Source organism: Pongo pygmaeus, chromosome 11 (genome assembly GCF_028885625.2).
Source record: "Pongo pygmaeus isolate AG05252 chromosome 11, NHGRI_mPonPyg2-v2.0_pri, whole genome shotgun sequence".
In the NCBI taxonomy this organism is placed as follows: Eukaryota; Metazoa; Chordata; class Mammalia; order Primates; family Hominidae; genus Pongo; species Pongo pygmaeus.
Genome location: NC_072384.2, coordinates 100,440,925 through 100,457,688, shown reverse-complemented (window position 1 = coordinate 100,457,688; position 16,764 = coordinate 100,440,925). Strand labels below are relative to the sequence as shown.

At 41.1% G+C, this 16,764-nt stretch overlaps 1 protein-coding gene across 4 annotated transcripts in view; it reads right to left on the bottom strand.

Annotated features, from left to right (window-relative positions):
* The window catches only part of SPATS2L (spermatogenesis associated serine rich 2 like), a 172,804-nt gene that overhangs the window by 88,324 nt on the left and 67,716 nt on the right, over positions 1 to 16,764 (bottom strand). For all 4 annotated transcript variants that reach the window (XM_054476802.2, XM_054476805.2, XM_054476797.2 and 1 more), the window contains exon 3: positions 1,461 to 1,521. In XM_054476802.2, the coding sequence (XP_054332777.1) occupies positions 1,461 to 1,499 (39 nt within the window). In that variant the 5' untranslated portion in view covers positions 1,500 to 1,521. The remainder of the gene's footprint in view (positions 1 to 1,460; positions 1,522 to 16,764) is intronic.

Below are 16,764 nucleotides of genomic sequence, written 5' to 3'. Positions count from 1 at the left end.
TTGGAGATCCATGGACCTGGATAGAGAGCCAGCATTCTAAGTGGTATTCCTGGACTTCATCTCCCATCATCAATCACCTTTGTCTACCACACCTGGAACACACTGACCACTTGCTCATCAAACACATTCAACTTAGTCAACCTTAGGCATCTGCTTTGCTTTTCTCTCCGTCTGGAATTCTCTGTCCTCAGATCTTTGTACGGTTGTTTCTTTCCCCATGTTTATCTCAATCAAATGTCACCTCCTCCAAAGGGCTTCCCTGACCACCCCACATAGAGCAGCCACCTCCCCTTGCCTCCCCCTCATCACACTGCCCTGCTGTTTTCTCCACAGTTGTTATCACCGCCTGAAACAATTGTGTTCATTTAGATATTCTTGTGTTTATTCTCTGCTTCCCTGCCCTAAAATGTGAGCTCCATGCGAGCAGGAACTTCATCTACATGTTCAGGGCCATACCCCAGGCATCTAGAGTGGTGTTTGAGTCTATTACCCCATTGCTAAGTGAAAGAAAAAATAGTAATGGCTTCACAAATGTCACTTCTTTCATCCTTCACTCTGTATTTTTGGTATGGTGAAGATACAAAGAGATGAAAGACAAACTCCTGCCCTCACATGGTTTACAGTTCAGAGAAGGCTGTGGGGTGATGCTGTGGAAGGTGCACCAGCACTGTAATGGCTTGGGCTCCTGTCCAGGCTCTCCCACTTACGTATACAACCACTGGCAAACCAGTGCTAGGGCCTCAGTTCCTATGGTGTCAGACAAATGGGTTGGACAAATTTATCTTCATGGTCTATGGTTTATGATCCTTAAGAGCTAACATTACAAGGCAGCATATATGGCAAGTGAGGGATTCTGACCCTCAGTGCAGGATGCAGCATAGACTTGGAAAGAGCTCCGAAGTGGAATCAGTCTCCAACAAATCATGAGAAGTGGGGATTTTCACAGTCATGAACTCTCAGCGTTGAAAGAAACTTCAAAGGCTGCCCAGCATGATCACCAGGTGATACACTGGATGTCTCTCTCTGAGTCCATTTCTGAAGAGGTAATATAATACCCTTGCTCTTAGATGTAACCTAGCCTAGGGGTGAAGAGTATGAACTGTGGAATGGCACACTGCATGGGTTCAAATCCCAGCTCTGCTGTTTACCAGCTACATGAACTTAGCCAAATTACCTCTCTGTTTCTCAACCTCCACCTCTGTAAAATGGAAATAACAACAGTATCTTCTTTATGGGGTTATGGTCAAGAGTAAATGAAAAAATGAGTGTCATATGTTTAACATGCTTTCAGTAAACGTTACTTATGATTCTTTCTGCTGAACAGTTTACTGTTGTGGCAAACTTATAACGTATCCCCCAAAACCATTTTCCCTTTCTCCATTGTAATTGAGTTTTTACCTGCTAGGGACTGCATTACCTAGTTTGGAGTTTCTGTGAGCCAACATATAACTTGATCTTACCTTTTCCTTGATATTCACATGAGTATTGAGTTCAGCCATCTTGCTTCTAGTGGAATAGGCCCTATAAAGAAGGAAAAAAGATTAAGTTTTAAAATTGATTTCTCAATGTGTTATTTTTATACTCTCTTCCAACACAGTAAACAACTTCATTTGGTCATAATCATAAATATCATTTTAGAATGTAAAAATACTTTCAAGCTAAGCATCTGACTTAGGTATGTTCTAAAAGCATGTTACAATAACTCTAGAAAACAAAGTAAAATCTTTTATTCATACTGTATTGACATGAAAAATGACAAAGACAGATGGGAATTTATCTAAATTGTGTTTCTTCCTATTATGTAAAAGAAAGGTGGTCAAAAATAGAAAGAAGGGAAATTGTACCTATTTTAACTAAGTATTGTCATCACAATCCTCACTGTCTCAAAGCTTTTATCAGCTCCTAGGTAATCTAACAAACATTTATTGAATGTATCTCTCCTACATGTACATAACAATACCAAGCACTACAGGAAAAAAAACAGGAGAAAACTATCCCAGGTTTAAACATAAGAATCCACCCCCCAACTTCTTTTCTTGTCTTTTTTTTCCAACTTTTCTCTCTATCTGGAATGCTCTAATTTCAGATCTTTGCAGGGTTGTTCCTTTCCTGTAGTCTTTTTTTGGGGGGGCCTGTCTCAAAACCTTTTTTTTGAGCTTGTCTCAAAACAAACCTAAAGGAAAACCTACCTGTTGCCCAGGCTGGAATGCAGTGGCGTGATCGCAGTTCACTGCAGCCTCAATCTCCTCAACTCAAGCGATCCTGCCACCTCAGCCTCCCAAGTAGGTGAAACTGCAGGTATGCACCACCACACTCAGCTAATTTTTGTATTTTTTGTAGAGACAAGGGTCTCACTTTGTTGCCCAGGCTGGTCTCAAACTCCTGGGCTCAAGCGATCCTCCCACTTTGGCCTCCCAAAGCACTGGGCTTATAGGTGTGAGCCACTGAGCCTGTCTTCTGCAGTCTTTATCTTAGCTTGAGTTATCACCTCCTCCAAGACGGCTTCACTGACCACCATATCTGAAGTTGCCACCTTTCCTGCCTTCCTCTCCAACAGAATATAACAGTTTTAAATTTGTTTTTTCACTTACCAACATATCATGAGCAACGTTCCAGATCGATACATATGTACCTTCACCATAATTTTTATTGTCCATAATTTCATAATCTCCATTTTTAAATGGACCCTTAAAACTGCCCATAATCCTGTTTCTTCAAAATCTTTAGGTTTTCTGTCTTTGGTGTCCAATCTCCTTTGTAAAGTGGCCCCCTCTGAGAAGATCTGTGTTCCCAAAATCAAGCTGTTGTGTTTTCTTTTCCCTCATCTGGTCAAAATCGTTCACCATTATAATGGAAGACGGATCTTAAGACTTTAATAGATTCAATCTTTTTGAAATAGAGAATAAATGACTTAAATGCACAAACAGATTGGTTCAGAAATTAGCAGCCAGTCAGGCCAAGATATCAACATATACCACCCATTTGCATGTTGAATGCTTTTTGTCAATCAAGAACCACTGAAACACTTTCTTATATTCCTTTTCTTTTCTTATAAAGAGTGTACCCACCTCCAGAGTAGACACATGCTAGGGATAACTTGCAAAAATTCTCTGATTCTTCCCCACTATCTTCTTTTACACCTACATCTTAAATAAAGCATAAATTCAGATCCATTATCTTTTGCTGATTTTAGGATGAAAGTTTGGTAATACGTAACATTTCCTCTATTAATACTCAAATTATTCTCAACTAGGAATCCACAGAGACAAATTATCAAATATTAGAAACAGTAAGATTTTATTTTTATAAGTTTCCAAATAATACTGACACTGACACGAGCTTTGGACATGCTAGCAGGAGAGACCCTGCACACTTGCTTCCAGTAAAGCAGCGCTTTCCCAAATGCTCCATAAAAGTGCCCAATCTATTGAAAACACCCTCCAAATGGTAAGTTCTATATCCCTGGACTTGGCATATAGGAGAATGAGTTGGTGCAAAAGTAATTGCGATATTTGCCATTGAAAGTAATGGCTAAGGCCCCAAATACTTTTGTACCAACCTAATAGCTGGCAAATAACACTTGAATTTTATTTTCACTTATTCCTGCCCCTGAAAGTTACTCGTTTGTAAAGAAGAGGATTCTTTTCTGATTATTTCTAATAGTGAACATGAATGATGTGTGAAGTACAAGAACAAATAATTAGTTGTTTTTGTTTACAAGCCAGGGGTGGAAAGTAAAGCCTTTGGTCGGTCATTACAAGCCTGCAAGACGGTCTGCAATCATTATATTGGAAGACTTCTGGATGGCTGATTTTCTCATTCAAATGAAAGTTTCAGCATTATGTAAACATACATTGTATATACATGAATTTTTCAGTGTGTGATAGTATATGAATGTGTGTATGAGAGGGGGATGGAGGGCGAGGAGAGAGAGAGGTATACCTAAGAACTATGAAGAACTGAATGGTGACAGCTGAATTTGGTGCCATTAAGAATGAACCTGTGAGCCACAATGACTTTCATTAGACCAGATCAGCTGATTCTTCTGGACACATCTAATTTTGCCATTACGGATACGTGAAATCTAACAGAAAAAGCTTTTGTTTTGTTTTTGCATTTGGGCTTTGATGTCTAGGATTTGGATGTGCAGCATTTTCTAAAGCTGAAATCCGCAGAGGAATCCGGGAGGAATTCCACTGAAGAGAGAAAATTTATGAGATCTGAAGACGTGGTGACAATGGATGGTAAGCTATATTCATAAGAAAACATACACGCACACACACTCACACCTCCTTGGCAATTCTTTTTCTCTTTGACCTCAAGTCTAACTCAAGGAAGACTCTTCTTTGGGACTGATGCTAGTAAGATTAATTACAATTTTATTCAAATCATAATTTTATTTTTTTGTGGAAGAAAAATGCTGGCTGTGAGGGTAGAATGGGGTTATTTTAAGTTTCTCAGATGGGAAAATAAGATAAAAATAATTAAAGGGACCCATTCCTTGCCCATTTTACTCTCAATTATTTTTCCCAGGTGGAAGGCTGCCTCTACAGGCTCCATCTTCCAGGTGGGTTCCAATACCCTCTCCACATCACAGTAAAATAAAATCTTACTGTTTCTAATATCACAGCTTTCTGCTAGCTGGTGCATAACAGAGGCAATGGGAAACTAGTTAAAAGGTTTTAATTTAAACAGACCATAAATTTGGTTTGCCTTAAAGAATTATAAGTTGGCCGGGTATGGTGGCTCACGCCTGTGGTCCCAGCACTTTGGGAGGCCGAGGTGGGTGGATCACGAGGTCAGGAGATTGAGACCATCCTGGCTAACATGGTGAAACCCTGTCTCTACTAAAAATACAAAAAAATTAGCTGGGCGTGGTGGCAGGCGCCTGTAGTCCCAGCTACTCAGGAGGCTGAGGCAGGAGAATGGCATGAATCCAGGAGGCAGAGCTTGCAGTGAGCCAAGATCGCACCACTGCACTCCAGCCTGGGCGACAGAGCGAGACTCCGTCTAAAAAAAAAAAAAAAAAAAATTATACGTTTAAGTGACTAGATAGTCAAATTGGGATCTACTGCTAAGGACAAACACTGGGGAAACTGTGGGACAGGTGAGGTTATTTTTGGTGTGTCCTGAAGGTCCTCGTTGAGTGTCTGCACCCTCCAATCGGCACTAGTCCCTCCAGAATGTCCGGAAGCCCACCTTGCCCCTGCATAACATCATGTGCTCATTACCTTTCCTGAGCTGACCCTCCATGCTATGAAAACGAAACTGTGCTGTGTCCCTATTTTGAGATTCTCTTTTCTGCTATGAACTATATCTGCCCAGTCAGCTCAATTTCATCTGAATCTTAATTGTTTAAAGTAGTCAAGGAACTTTTCAATATATTTTCACCTGATTTCACAAGACAGGCCCAGGGTTTAGCAACGTGAAGCCTCAGCCCTCCAAGGTGCAGACATCTAGGTAAGCCCAAGAAGCCTCTAATGCTGTGATTTTTAGGACCTACAGTGAGTAACAGATGTCTGGGGACAACAGACCTTCTCCCTGACATCTTGGTCATCACGCTTGGTAGTGTATCACTGCCAAACATGACTAAATACTCATACCTTAACATATATCGACCACAGGAGCTTTTAAGTCTATAAGAAAGGTACAGGGATCTTTGACTTCTTGAGAAGAACCTGGTTTCTCCTTGTTATTATCATTTAAAACTGTTATTGGAACAGACCAATTACTGATGGCTAACTATTCAAGTCCATGGATACATGTTCCGTACATACCAATGAATCAACACAAAATTAAGATACTCAGAAATATAAGTCCTGACATTGGTGCAACATTTCAATAGTTTAGACATTTTTTAAAACTTTTTTCCTTAAAATTGCAATTTAGATTTCAGTAATACCATTACAAACATATATAGATATAATCATCTAATTTTTACATATGTCCTAAAGAAAAATAGAGATCAAGGAAATTGTTAAAACTTATTAGGGAAACATATTAGTCATAAAGAAAAGATTTTCATCATTTTAATACGTCATCTATATATACTTTTCTAGTATAAAATTTATGAACCACAGCTGGGCACAGTGGCTCACGCCTGTAATCCCAGCACTTTGGGAGGCCGAGGCAGGTGGATCACGAGGTCAGGAGATCGAGACCATCCTGGCTAACATGGTGAAACCCCGTCTCTACTAAAAATACAAAAAATTAGCTGGGCATGGCGGCGTGCGCCTGTAGTCCCAGCTGCTGGGGAGGCTGAGGCAGGAGAATGGTATGAATCCGGGAGGCAGAACTTGCAGTGAGTTGAGATCGCGCCACTGCACTCCAGCCTGGGCAACAGAGCAAGAATCTGTCTCAAATAAATAAATAAATAAATAAAATTTATGAACCACAAATATGGTTACCACCAATCACTTCAAACACAGAATTATATTAAACTGATCACTGAGCAAAAATCTTACAGAATATGCATTAACAGTAGCCAGAAAATCTATTAGCTTAGAACAAAGATAAACATTTTTTTATGAAAAAAAACCCCAAATAATAGAAATTCTGGCAAATATGTTTGTCTCCGTATTTCCAACTGATATAATTCAACAAAGTTTAATATGTATGACAGTCTGTAAAGTTTTAAAAATATATATTTATGTTTCTAATGCAATCACATAAAACATGAAAAGTTCTATCAATGTACTGACCTATCAAATCGCTTTCTGACTTGCTTGTCTCCTTTCTCCCTCCTGTTTGATTGTGTAGGCAGTAATAAAGTTTCACTTTTGTTTCTCTGAAACCCATTAATGCTCTTACGTTTACTTTCCTGTTCTCGGGTATTACATCACTTTGCTTGAACTGGATTTAAGAAACCATAGGAAATATATAAGAAAACATTTTAAGTAATGATTTTAACAATATTTTCAAGGTTATTAATGCAAAATTTCCCATGATTTGTAAAAACATAAAAATCTTACTGCATATTTGGGGCCGTTAATAGGGTATTTCATAAATTATCATAATGTAAGCTGGAGTGGGTAAATGCCAAATGTCATGACGTATGGCTTAGAGAGGGAAAATGACCAAGTTGGTAGAGACTGGATCGACTTGACTTTCTGGCTAATCAGCAGACTTAACCAGGGAGCTCTGAAAAACTGAGATTTCTGGGCCCCAAGGTCAGTTGGTGTGGGGAAGTTGTGATGGAAAACAGTGACTCCCAGGTCATTTTCATGCAAAGCCAGATTTGAATGTGGCTAGTCTAAAGTAAAATGTGCTGGAAGGGTTTAATAGAGGCTGAGTTTCAAAGACTGAGTACAAAAAAAGGAATATAAGCTGTCTCATTAATACTTTTTATATCGATTATATGTTGAAATGATAGCATTTGATAGGTTGGATTAAATAAAATACAATATTAAAATTAATTTCATCCACTTCTTTTCACTTTTTTAATGTGACTGCTAGAAAATGTATGATTGCATGCGTGGCTTACGTTATATTTCTACTGGAAAGTACTGTCCCAGAGCAGGGGTTCTTAAAGTGTGGTTCCCAGATGAGTGGCATCAGTATCACCTGGGAACTTGTTAAAGATGCAAATACTCTGCCCCTCACCAGACAGAAAGAGAAGCTCTGGAGGGCAGGGGCAGCACAGCAGTCAGTGCTTAACAAGCCCCGCAGGGCATTCGGATGTGCACTAGCAAAACCGTGAGAACCACTAGTGTCTCCATCCTGGAACATAAAGAAAGAGCCTCTTCCTTAATCCCAAACACTACACACAAGAAACAGATTCTCATGGAAGCCTAGAGAAATAAGGGGAAGGCCAGTTTCCTACAAATTACGTCGTTAAGGAATAATCTTTTCAAAAATATATTATTAATAATAATTAGCACACTTCTGGAGAACTTATAACGTACCAGACACTCTGCTAAGTGCTTGACATACATTTTTTTCATTTTACCGTCACAACCCTACGAATAGAAATTAAGATTATCCCCATTTTTACATACGTGGAAACTGAAGCACAAAGAGATCTAGTAACTGCTCAAGGTCCCACAGTAAGTGGCAGGGCCAGGCAGGACTCAAACCTAAGGCAGTCCAACTCAGCAAGCCCACAGCCATTAGGCTAACAGCACCTCAGAACCATCATAAACAAGTCACGGGGCTCACCGTCTATGAAATACAGTAAGAACTCCGCCAGGGGAATAAAACCGTTCAGCGGCACCTGCCTTCTCAGGCCAGACAGGCCCACAATATATGCCTTGCGCATGTGCAGGATGCACAAACTGCAGCGTGAAATCACTCCACTCACACAGGAATGGGCATAAATGAACTTGTTTTAAAGAACTGCCTGTTTTTGGCTGCATGCGATGGCTCACTCCTGTAATCCCAGCATTTTGGGAGGCCGAGGTGGGTGGATCACCTGAGGTCAGGAGTTTGAGACCAGCCTGACCAGTATGACAAAACCTCATCTCTACTAAAAATACAAAAATTAGCTGGGCGTGATGGCGTGTGCTTGTAGTCCCAGGTACTGGGGAGGGGGATGGGGTAGGGCTGAGACAGGAGAATTGCTTGAACCCGGTAGGTGGGGTGGAAGTTGCAGTGAGCTAAGATCACGTCACTGCACTCCATCCTCGGTGACAGAGTGAGACTCCATTCACCACAACCCTCACCCCACCAAAAAACGGCTGTTTTCCTGCAGCTTCCTACCTCAGGTGAAGGTGCAAAGAGTTGCAGTTAGTGGGCCCTCAGCCAACAAATTGTTTCTTGCGAGCTGTGATGCTGCCCAGTGGCTCCATGACATTTTGGGGTCTAAAGGCATAACTAACTGAATTACTAACTTAATTACTAAGTTAGAGTAATTAAAGTGTCTGTGTACCTGACTTTGGTATAGCCTAGATGATGCTATTCAAAAATCTTGCATCACTATGATCACGTAGATCCTGAGACATTTTCTCATGGCTGCCTCAGAGGGGAAGAATCAGCACTGATCTTGTGTGTAGGAAGTCAATTATGCCATGTGATTTGAGAAGCAGCAAAAATCTCTCAGACAAAACAGCATCCAACAGTATCTCTGAGTATGAGTGTCTTAAGAGACATATGCATTTCTACTTAGTTGAAGGCATGCTATTACCTCTGGAAGAAGGTGCACTATCACAGATTAATTTGTTTCATTCTCCTACTGCCGTCAATTGGCCCTTAGCAGACAGCAGTGTTCTGAGAGGATGGGAAACAGGACAGGTACATTTCGATAGGGAGAGCTGGAAGGACTTCACATCTGTCTATAAAGGGCACCATTCATCCTGATGGGCCACAGTGTGGCACGAGGGCCTCAGGTCTCCAGGTTGGAGGAAATGAACTCTGTGGTCTCTTTTGGTTCTCAGGTACTACAGGTCTGTACAGGCACTGGGAGTTGATGGAAACACTTATAAAAGGTGTGGGTGCTGTCTCCAATGATGTACAGTAGTAGGCTATTTCTCTGCACAGGTCACTTTTAAACCAGAGACTAACCATCCAGTGCCCTAAGCACAATCAGGGGCACTTGCATGCCAGCTGAAGAGGGAAACAGTGTTCCTTCTACAAAACTGAGATTTGGTCTAAATTTAGTACTAGGTATGTTTTCTGTCGCCTAAATGTTCAATTGCCTAATTTCTCTTCCATTTTGTCCCCTCCTCCTTTTCCCTCCATCCTTTGCTACTCCTTATCTGGCATGGTAATGACTGAGGTCTCTTATATTTCAAGTGTTTTTGATCTTTGTTTCTGTGGTTTAATTTCCATAGTTTAATAAAAGTTCTGTTCCTTAGAGGAAAGTCGCTTTAATTATTAGGACTGAGAAACATAAACAATGAAACAGGTTGGTGACTGAAATATGAATTTCATATGCATATACTTAGATTGGCATTTTTTGTTTAATTTGGAGAAAAAAACTCAAGGTTGCATTTTCATTCAAAGACATTTCAATGTACTCAACCCACTGTTAGAACAACTTCACTGAAAAGCATTTTAAGGGCAAATGTCAGAAAAAAATTTCACATTTAAAAGCTCTGGCTTGGCCTGTTTTGAAAGGCAGGGTTAGCCTTTGGTTTAGAAATGTCACTGCCTACTAAGTTCTTTGTGGGGGGAAGAAAGAAAATTGAATGTTTTATTTAAACAGGTCATTAACAGTCAATACTTATTTGAAAAGGCCTGCTTTCAGAGGCAGATAAAAGCTTCCAATCACTTAGAATATCACTTGAGCAGATCTAGGGCAAGATGTGCTCATGCAAGTTTGAGACCTTCATGGGAGAACATCTTCACTCAACAGCCCCGAGTGCTGAGTGCTAGTATGGCAGGCAGAGTCATCTGCGTGGCGCACACTGTTGTATATGCTGCACGTACACGGCAGAGCAGAACACAAAACACACTTTATGGCAGTCCCAGCTTTGAATTTTCCATTTTAGTACTGGCAAATGCTTATGAATGAAGATTAACCATTTTTGCATAAAGTGCCAAACCACCTCCTCACAGCAGCAGAATGCAAATGGGCACAAAAGAGCAAAGGACAGCTAAAATAAATGCGGCAGATCTAAGGCAGTGCAAGCACGGGGAGGGGGGGGGGCAGGATGCATGGCAGGCTTTATTAGCATTCACCTACGGCATGGTTTTTCTATTTAATTTGAAATTATTTTATTTCATAGGTCTCTGCTGGCTTGAGAATATAAATAAATGCCTTTTTCTAAAAGTGACCCAATGCTGGCTCCTATAAGGATCTGCTTCTGATTGCTGGGCTTTAAAGCAAACGTGTTTCCATAGAGATGTGGGCGACCCGGACCTGGTGCAAGTACCCACTTGTATCAGCAACTCAATTATACTCAGTTCTTTCAAGATACGATGATGCAAGCTCAAGTCTTTAAAATATGCCCATCCTCAGAGACGTCTCAGGAAAGGTGAAGTGGCCAACGTTATGTGAAGCAGAGAAGAGGTTCAGCAGAATAAATGCCACCCTCTCCAAGCACACTGTAATTGGTTCTCTCCCTGCAGATCACACTGCTTTGCTCCCTCATCCCCCCCACCACCCGCTGGCAAATCCCAAATCCCAGAGGGGTTTGGACAAAAGATCAAACATAATTCTTTATACTCCAGAGCCCCAAGTACTTTACCACAAACTCCCCAATGTTGAAAAAGAAATATGTGTTCCCTTTCTTCCCTTCCTTCCCCCATCTCCTTAGCTATGGGCAATTCCTACAGAAAGGGCAATGTTTTTTCTTATAATTTGACAAACATTCATTAAATACCGACAATGCACCAGGGTCTGTGGGGAATGCTGGCAGTGGTTAAAGCTACACTTACTGAACTCTTACCATATATCCAGCACTGCTCTAAGCACGTTCCATGTATTAACTCTTTTTATTCTCAGAATTGCCCTAAGCAATGTGTACTTCTATTTTTGTTATCACCATTTTATAGAAAAATAAACGTGAGCACAGAGAGGTAAGCTACTCACTAAGCCACAAAGTTATTCAGCACCTGGTTGAACTAAGATTCGAACTTACACCTCCTGGCTCCAGAGCTCTTGGCCCCAAAGAAGCTTACAGATCAATGATGAAGACAGATATGTACACAAAAACACAGGAGAATGCCAGGCAAGGAAGTGGGGAAGGAAATGAGATTGAGAACTAGAAGAATTAGAGTTGGAATTCAGCTGGCTCAAGGTTCTGGGCACAGCAACACTGGGGCTGTGGTCTGTCCGGCTCAAAAGTCCCATCCCAGAGAGTCAGGCGCAAAGGTATTAGAGGCACGCTTGCCGTTAGCGGGGCTGGGGATGGGGCTGTATGCTTTTTAAACTTTTAGTGGGATCTTTATAAGGATAACACTGCATATTCATGTCCAAAGAAAACATGGATTATGGTTCTGCAATATAACTCTGAACCGGCAAAGAGAACCCCTAACTAAACCTGGCAAACAAAAGCTCTATGTTTATAGTTAACTCTGGGAAGCCGGCTCGGTTGTCATGGAATAAAAATGTGGAAAAGGAACCCATCATCTCTTCACAGCACATTCTGGTTTCAAAAACCTCTGTTCCAACAAACTCACAGTATCCTAGTTCATTGAGTCAGAACACTCCTAGTAAACATTTAATAATTTTCTCAAAGTGGCAGAGAAAGTCAGTTTCTTCCTAGTTCCTTGAAATGTCACTGGCACTGGCTGAACAAAAACAGTATATGATGTACTGCCTTAAATGCACTGGCACTTGATGGGAAAGAAATACTGGGGAGCGAAGGCAGGGCTTGGACTTCCAGTTGGAGAGTGCCCCAGGCAACCAGCTAGCTCCCTTTCCCACCCCATTACTGTTCTTCCTACGGCTTCCCAGCAAATGCAACCTCAACTCACTTTTTAAGGTTTCCTTTTGCTCCAAATCAGGGCTCTCAGTCCAGTTTCCAGCGACTGGCTTTCTCAGGAGGCACATAAGCTCTGTTCCCCCACTGGCCACCTTTATCAACTTGCTTTTACTCTGACCAGTAAGTCATCTCAATAGTGACGAATTTGGAGCCAGAAACCAGGGTAGTAGCAGGATCTTGGGCGTGGCTGAGTAATCAGCAGTGGGCTGGTGGCCTCGGCCACCTGAGCAACAGAAAGACTCACCTTACGAGAGACTGCTTGTTCCCTTTTTGTGAAACTGCCCAGTGTTTTTGCCTTCAGGGTCCTGTTAGTGAATGCCAGCTCTTCATCCTTCTTATCTTAGGGAAGGTATAGCTCTAAGACTGAACTTGCAACCTTTACACTGACTGCCCCTGAGGCTGAGAAGGTATAGGCTGGGGCTGTAGTCATCATTCCAAAGGTCAGTTTCTGGGCATGATTGTCTGCTAAGGGCTTCTTATCTTCCGGGCAACACCAGGACAGGCATATCAATCAATTAGTACACATTCTTGCACTGCACCCTGAAACCAGTTCCTGGTTCTACACCTAATTGAAAACATCTGTTAGCTAATTTTGCATTAAATGGAAAATGTACAAACCATGTCCAGGGGTATACATTTTATTAAGCGGCATGTGCTCACACAAGGAAGTGAAGTTCTTGCCTGATGTTTATTCAGTTTAACAGCAAAAAGCCAGGGTGAGAAGCATGTGGTAGAGTACATTTGGGGCAGAGTGGAGAGGGTTTTCTTACCTGTCAGACCTGCTCCATCTACACACACATTAGTCCTATATATGTTACCTGTTCACTGGTTTGAGTTTTAGAAATCTAACACATACATTCTACATGTTCTTAGAAAGGCTCACTTCCCTCTCAGATCAGGCCCCACCATCAGAGCCCATCTAGCTTACTACACGCAGGTAGTTGGCCTAGAAAGTTGCTACCACCAGCCCTGTGCCTCTGTCACCAAGCACAGGATCTTGGGCCCTTAAGTAATCTCAAAGAGTAAACACTGTCTATTTTCTGCAATACAGATTCTTCCTTATGTTCTTATGACCAAAAACAAGCAATTACGATTCACCAAGATTGAATCCCAGCTCTGCCTCTTACTAGTTTTGGGATTTGGGCAAGTACTTTGATCTAGGCCGTGTTTCCTCATCAGTAAAATGGGGATAATAATAGTAACTACGGCATAGGATGGTAAGAAGGATGAAATGAGTTCATGTTTGTAAAGTGATTACAACAGTGCCTGGCACACAGCAAGTGCTATAAAAGTGCTATAAAAGAATATAAATAGATGCTCTCATAGCTCATGTGGTAGCTTTCCCACTGTCCTCATTTTACAGGTGAGAATCTAAGGATTATGAGGTTACCAACATGCATCCAGCCAGTAATGGAGCCGGCCCTTGAAACCTGACCTTCTGACCACAAATTGTCCTGGTGTGGCTACACCCGTCCCTTTTCCAACTCACACTGTCACCTGATGGGAGAGGTAGGGTGATTCCAGAGAGGAGAGGGTGGCCGCCCGAAGATAGGGGCCTGACTTTCCTTAGCCCTGCTAAGGAAATATGAACTCTCAGGGCTCTGTCTGTGTCCACAGGGTCATTTGTTTTCCATGCTTTTAAAACAGCTGCACTGGCAGAAGCAAATCCATTACTACAATATCACTTCCGCATAGAATGGATCGGAAACCCATGTCAGGTCACGGTTTCCTGCCTTGTAGCTATCACATGTGCTCAGTGCTTTCGTGACCAAATTCACAGCTTAAGGTACTTGTCTTCAAAGGACAACAAACAGTCATAACATAGAAAGAGCAAAGTTCAAATAATGCCTTGGAGCTAATAAGGGAACAATCTAAAAATTACTAAACCTCTTTCCATACATGATTTCAGGTAATTGTATCAACACGAATAAAAGAAAGAATTCATATGATTTTAATTCCCTTTAGTTTATTCTAATACAGTCACAGATAATAAAAACTCATTTTGATCATTTATTATATGCTCAGGATTCTAGGGGGTCATATTTACTATCTTAGTGAACTTTCCATTTCTAGCTGTAATACAAAATAGAAATTTGTCACCTGAAATATGCTGTAATGGGAAATTAATAAATAGTTTTAAAGTGCTTCAAATATACAAGACTTTAACAGATTTCATACGTTACAAAAAGAATTCCTTCCTTTTAAAAGACTGCTTCTGATAAATTCCACTTTGCCTTTCTCTCTTCCAAAGTTCCAAATACAACGCCTTTGACAAGCTAAGTGTTCAATGAAGACACATGGAAAGAAAGGAATAAATGTCCTCTCATTTTATTCTTCCTGTCTTGCTTGCAATGAATTTTTAATAATTTTTTCTCCAGTTTTTAACCCCTCATACTAAGTTATCACTTTAAATGCCACCCTTTTAAAACCAGCATTGTCAGGCTGGGCACAGTCACTCATGCCTGTAATCCTAGAACTTTGGGAGGCTGAGGTGGATGGATCCCTTGAGTCCAGGAGTTCAAAAGCAGCCTGGGCAACATGGCGAAACCCTGTCTCTACTAAAAGTACTAAAATTAGCCAGGTGTGGTTTCATGTGCCTGTAGTCCCAGCTACTAGGGAAGCTGAAGTGGGAGGATCACTTGAGCCCAGGAGGTCGAGGCTGCAGTGAGCTGTGATCATGCCACTGGCACTCCGGCCTGGGTGACAGAGTGAGACCCTATTTCAAAAAACCAAAAACCCCGATATTGTCCGATATTGTTCTAGCCACATCATTTCACACACCTTCCAATCCACTCTGCTCTTCCTCCCAGCATACCTCCAACCTTGCAATATCTTTTAGTCATTATCAGAGTCAAGGTCTAATCATAAGCACCCAAACCTTCTGTATCATCCTTATTGGGCCCCCTGTATCCCCTCTTTAACCTGGTAACATGCCTAGCATCTTTTACTGATTTTATTTCTTCTTACTATAGAGCTTTATACCTAGGATAAAGTCACTAGACTATAGCTCTCTAGTTCCTCTCCATCAAAGCCTACACTTTTGTCCAAAAAAGAAAGACTGAAATTAACCTTTTCTATGGAGTATGAAAAAAAATTCATTTTCACCCAATGCTAAACACATTTAACCATTAGCCTCACTCCTATATACCCATGTAACTCCAGCATAGAGAGTGACTTTTATTGCTGGTGGCACCTACATGCACTTTATGGACGCTTCATAAACTATCTCATGGCCTGCCTTGGCCACACTCTTAGTTTGTAGCATAAAATGCTGGAGTGCAGACACACATCCTCTCTACTTTGCACGGAGCTCTAGCCTGCCCTATGGCTCAACTCACACTGGGGGGAAGTTCAGAAAGTACCAGATGCTTCCAATGGTGTACAAGCATTAGCAATACATAGTTTAATGTCTTCCCAATCATTTTTCTAAAGATTGAATGAAACAAAACTTTTTTAATACAGTGGCTCAAATAATGCACAGGCCTCTCAGCTAAATATAATACCATACATTATTTCCCTTTGGAAGACTTTGGTAGTTATTCAAGCTACCTAACACCAATTTTGAGGTGTAAATGTATTAGGTTTTTATCACCTGTTTGGTGAAACAGGTCCATCTCTCACAGCTTTGATTCCATTTATACCCATTCTTGGCTGATTCGCAGAGACAAATAATTAGGAATGTCTGTTTTATTTTACTAATGCTAACAATTTCATTATCTAACTGTGGAACATGTCCTTTGAGTGTGCTCCCCTTGAGCCAGACACTACATGTAGAAGGTGTCTGTGTGTGTGTCCCTGTGAGAACTGAGACCCAATGCCTATTCTTGGTGGGGGTGTATATTGCCATGCACAGGGGGATCAAAACCAAGAGAAATAAGAATGTAACAAAATGGTAAACAAATCATTCTAAAATGACTACAACCATGTACATAAAGTGGCTTCTGGAGCGATGAGATGGCTTTAGTTTAGGTGAGCTTAATCAAAGAGGGCTTCAGAGAGGGAGTGCTCTTTTGCACTACTTTGAGGCAATACTGGCAATGATGGGAATGGCACTGCAGGTATGAGGAAGAGCGAAAGTGAAACTTTGCTTGCAGAAACAGTGACTAATGTGTAAAACCAGAAAGAAAACCTACCTGCTTAGCACACAAAAGTCAATTAACAAATATTTACTGGGAGTCCACGATTTGTCTCTGCTAAATGCAATGTGTTTAGTTAATTATGATGCAGTATAAATTTAAGATTGGCTCCTGCAGGGAGATAAGATTAGCAGGCAGTAAGCAACGAGATGACATCAGAAGGCAGAATTTGAGAAGGTGTCTATATGGTGTGGTTTACATTTGTTCTGTTCGTAATGCAGCTAGAGGTAATATCCTTGTTTCATTTTTCTTTTAGTAAATGG